The sequence below is a fragment of the Eretmochelys imbricata genome, chromosome 6, assembly GCF_965152235.1.
Source record: "Eretmochelys imbricata isolate rEreImb1 chromosome 6, rEreImb1.hap1, whole genome shotgun sequence".
Taxonomy (NCBI): domain Eukaryota; kingdom Metazoa; phylum Chordata; order Testudines; family Cheloniidae; genus Eretmochelys; species Eretmochelys imbricata.
The window spans coordinates 112,994,751-113,015,093 of NC_135577.1; the positions used below are offsets into that span (position 1 = coordinate 112,994,751).

The window sequence follows — 20,343 nt, forward strand, 5'->3', positions numbered from 1 at the left end:
TAGCGCCTTGACACCGGTCCCCCGCATCATCAGCTTGGCACTAGTCCATAGCACAGGACACTTCGGCTCCTCCGTGGTCATCACCGTGGAGATCCATCTCATCAGACTCAGTGATTCCTTCTATTCCTGTTGAAGCCAACACAGATCTGACAAGCAACGGAGGTAGGCACCAATGGCATGGCACTCCCCCAGTGACAGCCTCCAGCACAATGGCCCTTTTGGACCCCCTGGCCTTACCCTCAGGCCCAAGGCTCTTTTTCTAGGGGCTCCCGCTCGGTGGCCTCTGAGCACCAACCACCCCAGCCAGCCAAGGACCGGGCTATGCCCTGGGGATCTGAGGCCACTTTGGCACAAGCCTCCCAGATCGCTGCACAGGCAAGACCCATTGCAAAGTCAGGCTACCGCCACCATGGCTACGGTAGCTACAGAGGCCCCAGATACTGACCAAGAGGAGGTCAGGAAGCCGGAGGGCCAGGAGGACCCCGTTCCGCCTCTGGCCTCTTCATCTTTGTTCCCGGACGAGGCAATGGCAGGAGCTTCAACCTCAGGCCCTCCTCCAGTTGACCACAGGGCCCACAAGGACCTTCTCCAGAGGATTGCCCACAACATGGGATTACAGGCAGAGGAAGTGGTCGAACCCAAGGACCCCGTGGTCGACATCCTCCCTCCAGAAGGACCATCCCGGGTAACTCTGCCACTAATAAAAGCGATCCAAGCAATATTAAGACTCTGTGGCAGACCCCGGCTTCAATCCCGCCTACTGCCAGAGGTGTGGAGCGCAAATACTTCATCCCCTGTAAGGGGTACAAGTATCTGTTCTCTCACCCACAACCATGTTCTCTGGTAGTGTCAGCGGTTAATCAGAAAGAGAGACAGGCAGCAGGGGCTGGCCCCTAAATCCAAAGAGTCGAAAAGGATGGACCTTTTCTGCAGGAAGGTATCCTCAGCTGCAGTTGCGTAAAACCAACCAGCAAACTGTCCTCCACAGTAGATATAACTTCAACTCATGGGACTCTGCGTTGAAGTTCAAGGAGCTGATTCCACCAGACTCCAGAGCCGAGTTCTCTGCTATTATTGATGAGGGGAAGGCAGTGGCGCGGACCTCTTTGCAGGCTTCGTTGGACTCTGCGGACTCGGCTGCCCGCACTCTTTCCTCAGAAATAGCCATGAGGAAGAGCTCATGGCTTCATGCATCCGGGTTGCCCCTGGAGGTGCAGCAAACCCTGCAGGACCTACTGTTTGAAAGCGCAGGGTTATTTTCGGAGCAGACAGACTTCTGCACAGCTTAAAGGACTCCCGGGCAACTATGAAATTGTTGGGCATGCACTCCAGAAACCCAGTGAAAACATTTCAAGCCCCAACGGCAATAGCAGCGCCCATATCCTCCTCGGCCGCGGCAGGATTTTTATAGTTATGGGGCAGGAACGGCAGCCACAAACCTTCCCGTCCCCCTTCTGGGCAGGGCCAAAGCCCAACCTTCGTCAGGCTGTGAGCAGGCCTTTTGAAGGCGAGCCTGAGGACAGCACACCTACCACGACACCAGATCCTTCCCATTGTTCCATGAATTGTCTATCCCACTTCTGCCGTGCTTGGTCCCAAATCACATCGGACCACTGGGTTCTTCACATGGTAGAAGTGGAACGTTCTGTCCAATTCTGCTCTTCCTCTCACCCCCTTTCCCCGTCCCTCTTCAGAGACCCTGCTCACAAGCAACTCCTTATCTAGGAGCTGCAGGCGCTGCTCGCCATAGGAACAGTGGAGGAGGTTTCTCAGGAGCGTTTGGGCAAGGGATTCTATTCCCACTATTTCCTAATCCTCAGGGGGGCTTCAGACCCATTCTAGACCTGCAAGGACTCTACAAATTCAAGGTGAAGTTGAAGTTCTGCATGGTCTCCCTGAGCACAATTATCCCTTCCCAGGATTCGGGAGACTGGTACTTCGTCCTCCACATGAAAGACGCGTACTTTCACATAGCCATTCGGCCTGCACGCAAACGATTCCTACGATTTGTGGGCAACCACAAACGTTATCAGTTCACGGTCCTCCCATTCGGTCGAGCGTTCACCAAGTGCATGCTGGTCGTAGCAGCCTTCCTCTGGAGGAGGTGGGTGCACGTATACCCATACCTCGATGACTGGTGCTCAAAGGGTGCACCAGGGAGTAGGTGGAATCTCAGGTCCATTTAGTCAGATCCACTTTCAGAGGACTGGGCCGCCTCCTCAATGTGAACAAGTCAACCTTGTCTCTGACCCAGAGAATAGAGTTCGTCGGAGCAGTGCTGGACTTGGTACAGGCAAGGACATTTTTACCAGAGACCCGATTCCAAGCCATGTCAGATATTATTTAAGGCCTCCAGCAGTACCCGACCACTACTGCACTTAGGTGGTCTGGCATGCCAGACTGAGTCTCAGACCCTTGCAAGCGTGACTCACGCCTGCCTTCGCCCAGGACGCAACAGCCTGGACTCAGTGGTGAAGGTGCCAGAGCACATATTAGAGTCCCTCCAATGGTGGCTCAACCCTCGGACAGTGTGCGAAGGAGTCCCCTTCAACAGCCCCCAGCCCTCCTTGTCCCTGGTAATGGACGCGTCAGTTCTGAGTTGGGGTGCGCATTTGGGAGATCTCCAAACACAGGGCCTGTGGTCACAGGATGAGCTCTCCCTTAATATCAATATAAAGGCGCTCAGGGTAGTACGACTAGCATGCCAAACTTTTCAGGCCCGGCTGCAAGGACAGTGCTTGGCAGTGATGATTGACAACCCCACTGCCATGTTTTACATCAGTAAGCAAAGTGGAGCCCATTCCTTCCCCCTGTGTCAAGAAGCCCTCCTTCTATGGGACTTCTGCATCGCCCACTCCATTCACCTGGAGGTGTCCTATCTCCCAGGAGTTCAGCACGAACTAGCAGATCACCTCAGCAGATCATTCCTTAATCACAAGTGGTCAATCTGTCCGGATGTCATACACTCCACCTTCCAAAGGTGGGGTTTCCTGAAGCCAATCTGTTTGTCACCCAGAGCAACAGAAAGTGCCCAATGTTCTGCTCCTTCCAGAGTCACAGCCCTGGCTCAATCACAGAAGCGTTTCTGCTACCCTTAGGAGGCAGACTGCTATATGCCTTTCCACTGATCCCTCTCGTGCACAGGGTACTTCTCAAGGTCTGCAGGGACAGAGCGGAGGTAACTCTGGTGGCCGCAGCATGGCCTCGACAACACTGGTACACCATGTTTCTGGAGCTGTCAGTGGACGCCCTGATTGCATTACCACTCCACCCCGATCTGATCACTCAAGACCACGGTCACCTTCACCACCCAGACCTCCAGTCCCTCCATCTCACGGCGTGGAAGCTTCATGGTTAAACCCCATGGAACTTCTGTGCTTGGAACCTGTAAGAAAGGTCCTACTTGGCAACAGGAAACCAGGAAAACAGGAAACCAGAGGCACTTAACTAGCAAAGTGGAAAAGGTTCACTTGCTAGTGTGCCCAACAGCACACACCTCCACTCCAGGTACCTGTATCACTTATTCTAGAGTACCTTCTGCACCTGAAACACCAAGGCCTGGCAGCGTCATCCATCAGGGTACATCTCACTGCTATCTTGGCCTTCCACCGTGCAGCGTCCAAATGCTCCATATTCGCCAACCCCACTGGTAGGACGTTTTCTCAAGTGTCTGGAACAGCTACATCCTCAAATTAAACAGCCTGTTCCTGTGTGGGACCTTAACCTGGTCCTCGCCAGGCTCATGGGGGGGGGGGGGGGCCTTTTGAACCTCTGGCGACTTGCTCACTCCTTTACCTGTCATGGAAGGTAGCCTTTACATCAGCTAGGAGGGTGTCAGAGTTAAAGATCCTTACCTCCAATCCACCCTGCAGAGTCTTCCACAAGGATAAGGTGCAACTCAGGTCTCACCCAGCCTTTTTTCCCAAGATAGTGTCACGCTTCCATACTAGCCAAGACATTTTTCTACCTGTCTTCTATCCTCAGCCTCATCACAGTAGTCGAGAGCAGAGGCTGCACTCATTAGATGTTTGGCGGGCGCTAGCGTTCTATATCGAATGCACAAAGCTGTTTAGGCAGTCGAACCAGCTGTTCATGGCGGTAGCAGACTGGATGAAAGGGCTCCCGGTCTCATCTCGAAGAATATCTTCCTGGATCACTGAATGCATCTGCACACATTACAAACTGGCCAAGGTCCCGGCCCCAGCACTTACAGCACATTCTAAGAGGGCACAGGCCTCATCAGCGGCATTCCTGGCTCAGGTTCTGATACAAGAAATTGTCAGAGCAGCAACTTGGTCCTCAGTGCATACGTTCACCTCTTGCTATGCTATCACCCAGCACAGCAGAGATGTTGCAGCATTTGGCAGAGTGGTGCTCCAGTCAGTGATTCCTTAACTCCAATCCCACCTCCAGGGTGGAGCCTGGGAGTCACCTGATTGGAACTGACAAGAACAAGTATTCGAAGAAAAAACTGTTACTCACTTTCTCGTAACTGTTGTTCCGAGATGTGGTGGTCATGTCCATACCAATACCCACTTGCCTACCCCTTTGTCAGAGTAGCTGGCAAGAAGGAACTGAGGAGGCGCGGGGTCCTATATCTGGTGCCACTTCAGGGAGCTCCATAGCCCACCCAACGGGAGCTGCTAAGGGAAACTTTCCGATGACTCTGTGTGCACCACAACCTGATTGGAATGGATGTGAACAACACATCTCAAAAAACAGTTACGAGAAGGTGAGTAATTGTTTGTTATCCATAATGATATTTGGAATTGGGCAGATGTCAGGGCAGATTTGTAACTGTTTAGGCCTATAAAAAACCTCCACAAATTAAATCAGCAGTGCAGTATGTATCAGACAAGTAAGAAATCAACTGCTAGTGACAGCTCGACAATTTAGGTAGATTTCTCAGACTGAGACACCAACTTCATAATGCGAACAGAAGGGAGAAGGAAACCAATGAGATAAACAAAGGGACCCAGCCCAGAGAAAATTATAAATAAAAACATTTTTGGTACAGTTCTTCATTGAATTTGGGTTCTTTTCCTTCATACTGTTGGTCTCCTTTCCTTTCCTTTCCCATGCCTGCCCTTTTCCCCTTTCCTTTCCATTCTTAGCTGTTGCTTCACTGTTTCAGCCCCTAAATTTGTCTACAGGTGCATCAGCTAGTACAGAAATGTCAGCAATGAAAATCTCATGATCAACATGTTGTTTCTATGGCCATTTGGGATCAGAAGTGACGTTTGCTTCCAGTTGAGGATGGTGTAGCAATCAGACCATATTCTGTCTCTGCACGCTATTCAAGTGAGAGGTGCATGAGATACTAGTCATGTTGATGGCCCTGAAGACCTAGGGTTTCTGGGGATGGTTTGGGGAGGTGAGAAATATAGTAGAGCTCTGACTGGGGCTTGTGGTGCTAGAGTAATAGAGGAAGAGAAGAAGGTAGACAGGTGGATGGGGTGTGAGGAGAAAGCTGATCATAAATTAATAAGCATTATAAAAAAGTCTATACTTATAGAAAAAGGAACACAGAATGAGGGAGCCAGATACAGAAGGAAATAAAAGAAGTAAATGAAAAATAAACAAGTGACTGTGTAGTTAACCTTTTTATAGAACATCTGCTTCCAAGCTGTTGTCTGATATACATAAATATGAAGGAGGACTATAACAGGGTTTAAAAGAGAACTTGTTAAGTCCATTAATGGCTATTAGCCAGGATGGGTAAGGAATGGTGTTCCCTAGCCTCTATTTGTCAGAGAGTGGACATGGATGGCAGGAGAGAGATCACTTGATCATTACCTGTTAGGTTCAGTCCCTCTGGGGCACCTGGCATTGGCCACTGTCGGTAGACAGGATACTGGGCTGGTCAGACCTTTGGTCTGACCCAGTATGGCCATTCTTATGTTCTTGTAATCTATAATACAGACATGACATATTTTCATTTGAATACCAGAATGAAACACCTATCATTTAAGTGTAAAATGCAAACAGATCTAGTCTAGACATGAAGAATTTTTACTCTAACATGCTTGCAAATAACCTTGAGTTACCATTCTGAACACTGAAAAAATAAGAGAAAATTCTTTCTTGACTCTGTTTGCATGGTCATACGCAGAGCATTGGACTATTACCCAGCTATAGCGGAATTGTGTTGTTCTGATGTGAAAACTGGCAATGAATTACAAAGTTTAACATTACTTCACCTTTTTAAAATTGGTGATCTTCTCAAATGAAACCTACTAATAAACTTGCTCATAAAAAAATTAAAAGAATATAAAGATTGATGTTTCATGACCTTTCAGTGTTACTATGCAAAGTTGATTGCACGTCCAACCTTAATTCTGACCCGATGTTCATGTGCATTACGATAGTGTTTCATTACATCATCATATACTGTGTGTCAAATAAGACAGTGTAATGTACCATTTTTTTCTACAGCTTTACATACATACGTCACAGCTTATATTAGAGTACTACTCTGTGAATGCCACTGTCCCCGAATGCCTTATTTAAGTCATTCACTGTGACCTTATATGATCCACCATGCAAAGTTGCAGAAAAAAATATTCTGTATTTGAGAAATGTGGTCATGAAATTATTGTATGAAATACACCTAAAAGTACACTGAACAAGACCAGAGTTCTTTCACATTCCCTTTAGTTTGCTACTCATTGCATAAAGTGCAAAGTAAATGAGGTAAGGTGTGCTCAGATCCTTGCCTGGCTCATGATGCACAAACCTTCAGTAACTTATGACTCCCTACTAACTTATCACACAAGTTGTTTCTCTCACTCAAATCGCTGAACCGTTTCCCCCCAAAGTATCTTTAAAAAAAAAAAAAATCTTCAGGCGGAGACTGAAAAATTTCAGTCCAATATTGAAAATTTCAGAAAGGTGTGAATGAGTAAAGACATGAAATGAAAACCTTTCCGTGACCTTAATAAAAGGTGAGCCTGCCCTCCTTTGATAATCAGCCATGCAGAAACAATGAAGTCCTTTCAAAGTGTAACAGAAGTCAGTATGTTGAATAATAAGTTTATTTTTAATTACACTTTTATTAACTTTACTCTGAATATGGTGACCATTGTGGTGGTTGGTTGTATGGCTTTGAATGCATAAAAACTTGTCAATTTTAACAACTCATATTGAAATTTCTGATTACACATCTGTTTCTTTGAGGTGTCACTTATATAATTGGGCCTGTTTTCTATCCAGATAGTATCTGCAGTGCAGTACTGCCATCAAAAACATATTGTTCATAGAGATCTCAAGGTGAGTAGAAAAAACCCCAACCAAAGTTTGTGTGCAATAGTTTCGTTCTTTGTGCCTATAAGATTTAGAGTTTTAAATCTTTTCTATCGCTTACAGGATGTTTTAAATGCTATTAAAATATATTAAATATGGAGCTATTTCTTTTTTTAAAAAAATTGGGGGTGGAGATGATGAGATACATCTTAATGTAAGGATTTGGATGGCATATGAGAAGTGGAGCCTCTGACCTCTTGGTCACTAATTGAAATCTTGCTCAGTTTGGTAATGATAAAAAACATTACAGTTGGATAGCAGATGTGAAAATCCTTGGTGATTCTTGTTGCCGATATTAGTAGACAACCCAAAAAACCCCACCATCATGGATGGGGTGGCTTCTCTTAGGTTTGGCACGAGTTGGTGTGGCATTATGAGAGAGCTTGCTCCATTCCTTATACTATAACTGTATAAGGTTGCTGTTACTTGCAACCGAAATGTGGCACATTTCATAAATCTTATCTTCACTTTATAGTAGAGATTTTATGTACTACAAACTTTTGTAAGCATTTACCAGATAAAAGTGTAGGTTTTAAGAGAGATGCAGTTTCATTTTCATCTTTTTACATGGAAACATTAAAGTTACAGAAATACCAAATAGTTTTCCATGAAGTAACCAAAGGGATGATACATGTGACTAGCTTTATTTAGTGTAACAGGTGCCATAAATCTGGTGAGATTTTAAAATAAATATGAAAATTACTAATTTTGTTAAGATGTTTTATTATTTTCAATAAAAAAGCAATTTTAGTACACTTTTGGCTTTTTCCTTTAAGAATGAATAAAAAATTGAACAATAGCTTTTGTAGAAAAATATGAAATTTACACAACATAGTATTTTTCTTTTCTTCCTCCCAGGCTGAAAATCTATTGCTAGATGCAGATATGAACATTAAAATAGCAGACTTTGGTTTTAGCAATGAGTTTACAGTTGGAAATAAACTGGACACATTTTGTGGCAGCCCACCATATGCTGCTCCAGAGCTCTTCCAAGGCAAGAAATATGATGGACCTGAAGTAGATGTTTGGAGTTTAGGTGTTATTCTTTACACTCTTGTTAGTGGATCTCTTCCTTTTGATGGACAGAACTTAAAGGTATATTACTTACTCTACTAGCTGTTGTAATAATTCAACAACAGTATTTTAAACTATGCCTCTGACTTTTTATAATTCTCTTCCTTTCTCCCAAGGAACTGAGAGAAAGAGTACTAAGGGGAAAATACAGGATCCCTTTCTACATGTCAACAGACTGTGAAAACCTCCTCAAACGTTTTCTGGTGCTAAACCCAACTAAAAGAGGCACTCTAGAGGTAATAGCATGAGTAAAATACTTTCAGACAAAATAGTAATTAAAGGTGATTTACCAAGCTTCATTTGTACCACTAATACTTGCTGTTCCCCTCCCCCATTAGCAGGTATTTAACTTCAATTGATATTTGCTGCCTTAAGAGTTCTGGTGTGAGTTTTGGGCACAAATATGGCAAAGTTGCACCTGTTCCCTCAAGTCAGTTTCTCAGTGCAGTGAAGAAAGTTTTTTTTTCTGTGCGTATGCAATCCAACGCAAACTCTTAGATGGTTGCCTGCTTACATGTGTACTCTGAGCATGCACCTGGGATTAAGTGGGCAAATCCATAATGCGTGAAGAAATTGGGGTTTCGTGCATGCAACCCTAATTTGAATACACATCAGTTGTTTTCAGGCCTACGTTGGGAAGTCACTTAAGAGCGCACATCTTTGAAAACTTGATTTTTTTCTTTGTTTCCTTAAAAGCTAATAACCCAAAGCACAATAGTATCACTATTGTAAACTGTAGTTTTGGACTTTCAAAATGTACCGTAGTATTCTACAGTAAGGTATCTTGAAGATGTATAGAGTAATCACATGAGGAGGAGTTACTGATTACTACCTTCAAAAGTAGTGCACTATGGCTAGGCATGGCTTGCATTTTAGTACATTCCTATGAAAGACTGTTGGAGTACAGTAATATCTGTGACTTCCTAAATAGTGCAACATTAGAGAAGGGTTAAAATCTCAGTTTGGATTTTCTTAACCATAATACTTTTAAACAAGTGCTTTCTTTTGTCTGCTCCTCTTTTTCTTTTGTATTCTTGATCAATACTTTATGCTTTAATTTAACTCCTTGAGAACTGTCTAGTTCCCAAGTGAGTAATATTTAAAATGGTGAAGTCTGCAAGAGGTTTTGTGGCTGAAAGAGGGCATTAGTGTACAAAATCCAGTGAAGATTTCCTGGATTAGGATGGTTTCCTGCATACAGATTCTTGTCTGGAAGAAGTCTTTAACTACTCTCCTCCCTGTGCTCTCACTGCAACCAATCTCTCCATACTAGTACTTAACTTTGACCTTTATGCTGGAATACAGCTGATGGGAAGTAGTCTGTCTAGGAGCACAACTCCAGGGAGGAGAGGGAAGGGGACTGGCAATAAGGCTGGCTAGTTTCAAATATGAGTTAGGAATTATTTGGAGCTTTCTGGAAAAGAATGGTGGGTAGAATTAGAAGAGGAAGCAAGGGACATACCTCTTTAAACCCAAGTCTGGATTTGCTTGTTTTCAGTTCTTCAGTGCCATACATTTTTGATAGATGGGACTTTGACCTTTCAGTGTCTTGTTTCGTTTACAAGTAAATATCTTACACTACTAAGCAACCTATCTTTGTAGCAAATCATGAAGGACCGGTGGATCAATGCCGGGCATGAAGATGATGAGCTAAAACCTTTTGTTGAACCAGAGCTAGACATCTCAGACCAGAAGAGAATAGGTAATTCAGTGTTTTCCAGTATGTCTGCATTTAACTTGCAGTGTTATGAGTTCATGTACTGTATAATCAGATCTGATCTGTGCTTAATATGTATATTTAGGTATTTGAAAAACAACTTTATTATTAGTATCTAATAGACATTGTTCCCACATTTAGATGTTTTGTTCCATTGTTAGAAATAGGTTTTTTGAATATGGAAACAATCAGTGTATCTGTTAAAGCATATTGTGACTTACAAACTCCTTCCTTCCTTTCAGATATTATGGTTGGAATGGGATACTCTCAAGAAGAAATTCAAGAATCCCTTAGTAAAATGAAGTATGATGAAATTACAGCTACATACTTATTGTTAGGGAGAAAATCATCAGAGGTGAGTATAGAACAGGAAAAAAGTTAAAAATATTCTGATGGTAAATGCAGAAAAACTATGCAGAGCAATTCAAGTGAAAGTTATGGTTCCTCTTTGAGAAATTGTTTACATGAATTCCACTATTGGGTGCATGGTCCACCATGTGGACAGGATCAAATTTTTTTGGCCAGTAATGTCTGTTGTGGCTTCACCTGTGTCCTAAATATCCTTGCATGTCCCCCTACCGAAGGGCATAAAGGACAGAGCAGGCCCCATTGTCCCTCAATTCTTCAAGTGCTTGTCTGTATATATTCCACTGTTGATGTGCACACACTCAATACAATCCTGTTTGCATTCTTTTACCCTGCAGTGTCCATTCAGGCCCTGTGTGCAGAGTGAGTTTCCTTGTACCTCTAGCCAAAGGCATAAAATGTGCGGTGATCCCAACTTCCCCTCAGTTCACCACCCCGTGTCTTGCAGTGTGTGAGCCTCTTCCCTCACTGTGTGTCATTTACCCATTGTTTTGTAAATAGAGACTTAATAGCTGGTGATCAGTGTATAATTTTTGATGGCATTTCCTTTCTTCTTCATCAAGAAGGAATTTTATTTTGCCTGAGCATCTGTCCTGGTTATCTGATTGGTCATAATGACAGAACACAAGTCTCCAGGCTTTAGGAATTGCCCTTCATGTGAGATAGTAATACCTCTAAATGATGGGTATACCAGATGCTTACTGTGTCTGGGTGAGAGGCAGATAACAGAGAAATGTCATCTGTAAATTATTTTTTAAGAGAAACCAAAGATCTGGGGAGGCTTGCCTGAAAGTGGTCCTGCTGGAGAGGTTAAAACATCCTTCTTGAAACCCTGAGATGGCTGGGGCAGGAGAAATTTCTGAGCACTCATCTAAAAGGGCTCTTGTTGGCTCCTCTACTTATAGAGTTGAAATAGCTGCCTCTAAGGATCTGATGAAAATCTCAAGGGATAGGGAAGGAAAGAACAGAGTCCACACCGGGAAGAGATATAGGTCTCCATCACCAGGTCCTTTTTCAGGAGCCACAAATCCTCTTGGGCCTCGGTTGAAAAGGGTAGCAGCATGCCCGAAAAGGTATGCTCTGGAACGCAGTCAGGCATCGAACCCAGTGCTTCTATGCAGTCTTCCCTTGTATTGATGCCATCCTCTCATAAAACTTTAGTAAGAACATGCCAATACGAGAGTCAGACAAGTGGTCAAAAGGCTAACTGGTGTTTTCAGGACTGGACTCCGGACAACATCTCTTTAACTCCTTTGTCCCTGGTTGTGGTGTTACCCCCTCCCATCCATCCACCCCCCTCCCCCTCCCCCCCCCCCCCCGCTGGGGCTTCTTCTAGGACTCAGAAGACACACATACTGCACTCAGGAATGTGGGCTAACAGCAGGATTGGACTAGACAAACACTACTGGGAGCTGTCAATCAGAGGGGGACCAAGAGCTGCCAATTGGAAAAGAAGGAAATTGGGCAGTATGTTCACTGGAGTCAGGTTGAGAACAGGTGGTTATGGAGTATTCCAAGGGGGAAGGAAGCAGGGCAGAATGTGCATGGAGCAACAGAACCAAATCTGCAGGGAATCCATGTGGTAGAAGAGTAATAAAATGGAAGAAATTAAGAGAAAAAGATGATAGCTAAACCCAACTTAGCATATCAAATTCATTTCTCTTGATTTAGCAAGTAGATTTTGTGAACATTTGTGACTGGAGTCCAACAAAAAAGCATTACTACACTGCTTAGCTGTGTTAAGTCATTGTTAACTTTAATGTAGGTGCATTTTTCTCAAGACATTATTTAATGTGGTGCTTCATGGCATCAGAAGTCCTGATTAAAATTATACCAAAAATAGATTCCCAGAGTGAAGGAATAGTTGCTGACCTAGGAATATACACACAATCCCAATTCTGCTGTTCCTTATGTTCAAGTTGCGTTCCGATTTGCAGAGTCATTTGTTTCTCACTAGTAGCCACGGGTGTGGCAGTTGGGCCAAATAATCCTTCATATGTGCCATCTCCTTCATGCAACCAATGTAGAGTAAGGGTAGTGATTGGTTGAATTACCTCTTATCACAGTGGTCTAGGACTCTTGGCATGGCATAGATAAATGCCTTGGTTTTGCACAGGTATAATTAGTAGGGCTGTCAAGCAATTAAAAATATTAATCTTTTTAATCACGTGATTAATCATGCTGTTAAATAATAATAGAATAACATTTAAATATTTTTGGATGTTTTCTACACTTTCAAATATATTGATTTAAATTACAACACCGAATACAAAGTGTATGGTGCTCACTTTATATTTTTTATTACAAATATTTGCACTGTGAAAAACAAAAGAAATATTTTTCAATTCACCTAATACAAGTACTGTAGTGCGATCTCTTTATTATGGAAGTTGAACTTACAAATGTAGAATTATGTACCAAAAAAACTGCATTCAAAAATAAAAATATGTATAACTTTAGAGCCTACAAGTCCATTCGGTCCTACTTCAGCCAATCGCTTAGACAAACAAGTTTGGTTACAATTTGCAGGAGACAATGCTGCCCGCTTCTTGTTTATAATTTCACCTGAAAGTGAGAACAGGTGTTCACATGGCACTGTTGTAGCTGGCATTGCAAGACATAGATGTGTTAACGATTCATATGTCTCTTCATGCTTCAACCACCAGTCCAGAGGGCATGTGTCCATGTTGATGGGTTCCGCTCGATAACTATCCAAAGCAGAACGGACCAACGCATGTTCATTTTCATCATCTGAGTCAGATGCCACCAGCAGAAGGTTGATTTTCTTTTTTGGTGGTTCAGTAGTTTCCACATCTGAGTGTTGCTCTTTTAAGACTTCTGAAAGCGTGCGCAACACCTCGTACCTCTCAGATTTTGGACGGCACTTCAGATTCTTAAACCTTGGGTCGAGTGCTGTAGCTGTTTTTAGAAATCTCACATTGGTACCTTCTTTGCGTTTTGTCAAACCTGCTGTGCAAGTGTTCTTAAAACAAACGTGCTGGGTCATCATCTGAGACTGCTATAACATGAAATATCTGGCAGAATGCGGGTAAAACAGAACAGGAGATGCAGTTCTCCCGCAAGGAATTCAGTCACAAATTTAATTAATGCATTATTTTTTTAACGAGCATCATCAGCATGGAAGCATGTCCTCTGGAATGGTGGCTGAAGCATGAAGGGGCATACGAATGTTTAGCATATCTGGCACGTAAATACCTTGCAACACTGGCTACAAAAGTGCCATGCGAACACCTGTTCTCACTTTCATGTGATGACGTAAATAAGAAGCGGGCAGCAGTACTTCCTGTAAATGTAAACAAACTTGTTTGTCTTAGCGATTGGCTGAACAAGAAGCAGGACTGGGTGGACTTGTAGGCTCTAAAGTTTTACGTTGTTTTGTTTTTTAGTGCAGTTATGTAACAACAAAATCTACATTTGTAAGTTACACTTTCATGATAAAGAGATTGCACTACAGTACTTGTATGAGGTGACTTGAAAAATACTATTTCTTTTATTTTTACAATGCAGATATTTGTAATAAAAAATAATATAAAGTGATCACTGTACACTTTGTATTCTATGCTGTAATAGAAATCAATATACTTGAAAATGTAGAAAAACATCAAAAATATTTAATAAATTTCAATTAGTATTCTATTGTATAAGTATTAATAGTGATTAATTTTTTTAATCATGATTAATTTTTTTGAGTTAATCACATGAGTTAACTGCGATTAATCAACAGCCCTAATAATTAGTAAAGTCCAAATGGGTGAGAACTTAAAATTGGACTATAATAAAGCTCAGATCTCAGTGCTGATTGAATCTGTTGATATTCTGAACAGAAAGAGCTCTCAGCTATCCTTGTAGCTGTTTTCATTGCTTCACGCTTACTCAACTCACATTCTAGTTGTCAGTGAAAATCCTGAAATCTTATTATATAGATTAACAGGACACTGAGGATACAAATCTGCCTACACAGGCTATTGTCTTTAGAATGCCTACCAAAACATGGCAGACTCTACATCTGATCTTCTTCCCACTCTGTCTCACCCCACCTAGCCCCAGAAATTTAAAACAACGTAATTACTCTCTTAATATAACGCAGTAATGGAAGGAGAGTGTGGGGTCTCCTTTTTCCAAAAAGGGTAAGGAGATATGAAGACTGGTTGGGGTAATGTGAGAATCATATATGAAGAGATGTCAGGGCAGTTGGCAGCTAGAGCGAGGGTGAGTGCATGGCAGTATAATAACTTGAGAGCTTCCTGGCTGAAAGATAATAACTAAGACTCTACCTAATTTGTGATAGTGCGGAACTTGCAGATCTCAGCAGTATTAGGCTTCCACTGCAATTTTGTCAGCCGTCTGGGGCTGACAGCAGAAGCCCCAGCCGCCAGTTGGCTGAGTCTGACAGTGGGAGCCCTAGCCATCAGCCACTGATGGCCAAGGCTCCCACTGTCAGCCCCACACATAGTTGCACAAAATGTCTGGTTATCAAAAAAAAATAGCAGGCATAACATAATACTGGAATGTTTATATTCTAGCAAATTTTTCTTAAACATATAGGTCTTCTCTGGCTTTTCCAAATTACCACAATTAATAAAGGTCCATTATTACTTTTCTGCAATTTTCCATGTCTAATCTGCAACTCTCAGCTGCAATTACTTGACAATCATCCCATGATTCAAGTAGGGCCTTAACAATAACTTTATTGTGGGCTAAAACATCATATTTTGACTTCAGCACTATAGCCTATCATATTCTGGTTACCTTTTAAACAAAAAATACCTTCAAATATTGGTTAAGCATTTTAACGTATTTTTAAAGTTGTCTATTTTTGTATTGTAGCACCAAAAGTGTGGTAGGCACTCTATACTCACTTTGGGGCAGGGACTACATTCTAATGTCCGTATAAACGGAAGCAAACTGTTCAGAAGCAAACACCCTCATCTCTCCCCAACCTTATCCCATAAGGAAGGGGTTAGAAGATCTGTTTCTTAGCAAAATAACTTTTTCATAAAATGCTCCTAACATTTCAGAAGTAACTCAAACTATGCAATGTTTTGTATAGCTAACGTAGCTTTGTACAGATTTGGTTACTTATTTACCACCAGCTGAGTGAAAAATGAATAGAGCACTGTTCATATTTTTACTGGTCCTTTAGGCACAGAACTGGATCTGACTAGTGCACTTTTAAGGAACATTTTAGAGTGAGAAACTTTTGAAATTTTGCTTACTTAAGATTACAGTCAGAATCTCTGGACATTGTTAAATTCATTTTGATTAAACCTCATTTTTGAATTTTCTCTTAGTTGGATGCTAGTGATTCAAGCTCCAGCAGCAATCTTTCCCTTGCTAAAGTTAGGCCAAGTAGTGATCTCAACAACAGCACTGGACAATCGCCTCATCACAAAGTGCAGAGAAGCATATCTTCCAGCCAAAAACAGCGACGGTACAGTGATCATGGTGAGTGACCCTTTTTCAGTGTGATGACACACATGTACTATAAAATATTCAGTATTTCCTTACAGCCTCCACCTTTTAAAAGGGACCAACTTGCTTATGGTCTGGTCATTTACAATGTAGTGACTAATTCATTGTTTTACAATGATCAGGTATTCGTATGTATACTTTAGAAGATCTCTCTGAAGAGGTCTTAATGTGTACTGAGTGAACCAGCTTATTCTATTATCATGGCAATATTTTCTCCTGCCTGTGGGACCATCCTAGGAAAGTCTTGCTACACAAGTTAAACAGCATCACCATCCCCCACCTCCATTATGGCCATACAGCTTTTGTTTCTTTTGGCACTAATAGGTCAGCCTTTATCTAAAAGAACTTGGAAAACTGTCTGTCCCCCACTATTTCTTCTTGTTTCCTGTGGGGGCTGTCACTTGAATGCCCTGCAAAGGTCCAGTTTTTAAAGAGTACCAGTGACTACAGCCAAATTTAGAATTTTTCTGCCTCATGGGTATGCAGAACAGTCACACAGAGTTTACTAAATATCTTCTAAATCTTCCTGCCTATACACTGCCTTACAAAGGGAATCTCCTTTTGACCAGAACATACTACAGTGGTTATTTGCAGGCAGGAGAGGTTGCTTTCCTGTCCCTGTGTCTTCTCGGATTACGTTGTCTTTTTTGTTAAATTTTCTAATCTGTAGAATCAGTTTGGTTATTTTTGTTTGAAGAGAGAAACCAAAACACTTGAATGGTTTTGACTTGATTTTTATCCCCATTAAAGTGTGTCAGGAGAGAAAGGGAAGTCTGACTTTCAAAATATAACATCCACATCTCAACTTCTTACATTTTAATAGCTGGGAAAGGATTTGTACAAATAGTTGGGCCTTTGGACATTTTGCCTGATCTTCACGTGTACCAGAACAGCTTTCTGCCATTCTTCCCCAATTCCGCAGGCATGTGGGGGGCCTACAGCACAAATTAGGGTGGGTTGTGTGCCAGCAATAATTGCCCGCAGGTGCCATTCCACCATCTCAGAGTTGCTGGAATTTAGCTTGGTCTGGCTGGGTTCTGGAATGCCCATTGAACCTGCCATGACAACTTTATGCAATCAGAGATCCCTTGCTCAAAGGAAATCCCTAACTGGGTTTAGACTAGCTTTCCAACTTACTGTGCCAGTGGTGAGAAAGGGAATAAAGCACAGCCAAATATATGGCTCAACACTTAAAGTAAAAGAGGAATTACTAGAAAAGTACAATAGGCAGTGTTCAAATGTTGAACTTCTGGAGCCAAGCAAAACAAGGTAAGAGCCTTAAGGGGACCTTTCAGAGTGTCTAATGCCAGATGTTTCTTACATTAAAATCTGAGGAACATAGAATCCTAGAATATCAGGGTTGGAAGGGAGCTCAGGAGGTCATCTAGTCCAACCCCCTGCTCAAAGCAGGACCGATCCCCAATTAAATCATCCCAGCCAGGGCTTTGTCAAGCCTGACCTTAAAAACTTCTAAGGAAGGAGATTCCACCACCTCCCTAGGTAACGTATTCCAGTGTTTCACCACCCTCCTAGTGAAAAAGTTTTTCCTAATATCCAACCTAAATCTCCCCCACTGCAACTTGGCACCTTCCTTGTTCTGTCATCCACTACCACGGAGAACAGTCTAGAGCCATCCTCTTTCAGGTAGTTGAAAGCAGCTATCAAATCCCCCCCCCATTCTTCTCTTCCGTAGACTAAACATCCCCAGTTCCCTCAGCCTCTCCTCATAAGTCATGTGTTCCAGTCCCCTAATCATTTTTGTTGCCCTCCGCTGGACTCTTTCCAATTTTTCCACATCCTTCTTGTAGTGTGGGGCCCAAAACTGGACACAGTTCTCCAGATGAGGCCTCACCAATGTCGAATAGAGGGGAAGGATCACGTCCCTCGATCTGCTGGCAATGTCCCTACTTATACATCCCAAAATGCCATTGGCCTTCTTGGCAACAAGGGCACACTGTTGACTCATGTCCAGCTTCTCATCCACTGTAACCCCTAGGTCCTTTTCTGCAGAACTGCTGTCGAGCCATTCCGTCTCTAGTCTGTAGCGGTGCATGGGGTTCTTCCGTCCTAAGTGCAGGACTCTGCACTTGTCCTTGTTGAACCTCATCAGATTTCTTTTGGCCCAATCCTCCAGTTTGTCTAGGGCCCTCTGTATCCTATCCCTACCCTCCAGCGTATCTACCTCTCCTCCTAGTTTAGTATCATCTGCAAATTTGCTGAGGGTGCAATCCACACCATCCTCCAGATCATTTATGAAGATATTGAACAAAACCAGCCCGAGGACCGACCCTTGGGGCACTCCACTTGATACCGGCTGCCAACTAGACATGGAGCCATTGATCACTACCCGTTGAGCCCGACAATATAGCCAGCCTTCTATCCAACATCTATCTTCTACCTAACATCTCCAAGTAAAGAATTTAAATAGTTTTATGTTCACCACCCATCTGTCCTTGTACCAGAGAAAATGTATACAAATTCTGTAACTTTGGTGGAAAATTGTGCTAAAGGGAGCTTTAAGAGTTAGCTTAAATCTCCAACTTATTAACATTTTAAAAATTGACTTTGTTTTTGAGCAACTCAAGTTTTTTACACATTTTTTAAAAGGCAGAGGTTGTTAATATTCAGAAGTTTGGAAAAGTTTTTCGAGTGCTTGCTCATGTCCATTCCATTGTCTGTGTGTGTGCTCACCACATGTACTGGAGCCGGAAGTTGTTCCTTCAGTGGTATCTGAGGGGACTGGCTTTGGCACCCTCTGAAGTGGCACGCATATGCGCTGATATAAGGGGCACCGCCCGCTTCCCCCTCTCTCGGTTCCTTCTTACCGTCAATGACAGTGCTAGAACATCTCCTTGCTTTGGCACACTTTCCTATCTCTACTGCGTCTAATAGTGAATTTGTTGTATATAGTTGTTTAAAGTTGTACAGCTAATAGTTCCCTTAGTGTTAAGTTAGAAATAGTTAGTTCCATATGGGACTTAGCCTAGGGACGGGGCATGCTCCAGGCTTCAAACCTTGTGACTGTTGCACAAACCTATGCCAGTCAGTGATCCCCATAGAAGCTGCCTGAAGTGTTTAGGGGAAACCCACATGAGCAACAAATCTTGCATTTGCAAGAGCTTCAGGCCGCGAACCAGGAAGGAGCAGGACATTTGTCTCTGAGCGATCCTTATGGAGTCGGCCCCCACACTAGCCTCAGAGTCGACGAGATCAGACTCTGCTCCAAGCACTGTGGCCTCAGTGCAGAGTGCGCTGCCGGCACCAGATTCTGACTGGCGCTGATCCCCATCCCCGGTACCGGCTAAAAAGCAAAGAAAGGCCAGGAGGGGATGTTTTCCTATGGTCCTATAAAGGGAAAGAGAGAGCCGGAGAGCGAAGACCCATGCGGGGTAGCTCTTCCCCTCTGGATGGTGGCCAGGCTCTGACTCCTGTTGAGCTGTCAAGGCCGCTTCAAAACCCACCCACCACCCCGGGAAGCAGCAGAGGCACTCAACACCTGGCAGTGCCATCCATGCTGGAGGCCTTTCAGGCCGCTATGGACATACTGTCCCTTCCTGTGCAGCCCACCTGGCCACTGAGGTGCATCGTTCAAGGGGCAAACCTGCCCTGGGATCCTTCCAGCGGTCTCCATCAGTACGGCACTGCTCCCCACGTCAGGGAGTGCCCTGCTAGCAGTCACCTGAACAGGGCCACCAGCCTTTGGACACAGGTTGGCTTGCCTGCCAGAGTTCCCAGTGTCGGTCCCCAGACTCTAGGCAGTGTTCCTCAGGCTCTAGGTGTCAATTGCCAGCAGTCTGGCACAGACCTACAGAAGCGTGGCACCTGTCCCTGGTTCCGGGAGCATCCAAGCCACTCTCCCAGCCCACGGCGCCAGTCCCTGGAGCCATGTCACCGGATTGCCGGCCTGGTATGGATCACCATGGGCCCATTGGCGGTCTCCGAGACATCAGTCTTCTCACTTCTGTTCCAGCTCACAGTATATGGAGCGGCACCGCTCTCTAAGCACGAGGCATCTATTGCTGCAATACCATAGCCAAATGCCGACGCTGGTCACTGGGGTCACAGCACCGATACCCATCACCCCCGTACAGGTCCCCAGTGGAGGTCCATGGGCAGAGCCAACGAGATTGGGGTACACAGGCAGCCTCAGTACCGTTCTGGTCCCCCAGATAAGTCTCTCCCTCCTCAGGTTTGGACACTTTGGAGAACCTGCCTGCAGCCCAAGGCCACCCACTGGGGCCATCAGCATTCCCCTCTTGGCTGCCAGAGGCCAGCCCCCTGGGAACTATGGAATCCTTGGGGGTTTCCCCACTCATCGCAGGGGCATAGGTTGGTCTCAGGGGCATCTGATAGACAGTCAGTGACAGTCTCCCACCCACCCCCTGACTTGG

General features: G+C 43.8%; 1 protein-coding gene across 5 annotated transcripts in view; it reads left to right on the top strand.

The window, feature by feature from the left end:
* The window catches only part of MARK3 (microtubule affinity regulating kinase 3), a 112,616-nt gene that overhangs the window by 57,240 nt on the left and 35,033 nt on the right, over positions 1–20,343 (top strand). For all 5 annotated transcript variants that reach the window (XM_077819426.1, XM_077819424.1, XM_077819425.1 and 2 more), the window contains 6 exons: positions 7,213–7,269; positions 8,161–8,397; positions 8,493–8,612; positions 9,979–10,078; positions 10,336–10,448; positions 15,772–15,925. In XM_077819426.1, coding sequence (XP_077675552.1) covers positions 7,213–7,269; positions 8,161–8,397; positions 8,493–8,612; positions 9,979–10,078; positions 10,336–10,448; positions 15,772–15,925 — 781 coding nt within the window. The remainder of the gene's footprint in view (positions 1–7,212; positions 7,270–8,160; positions 8,398–8,492; positions 8,613–9,978; positions 10,079–10,335; positions 10,449–15,771; positions 15,926–20,343) is intronic.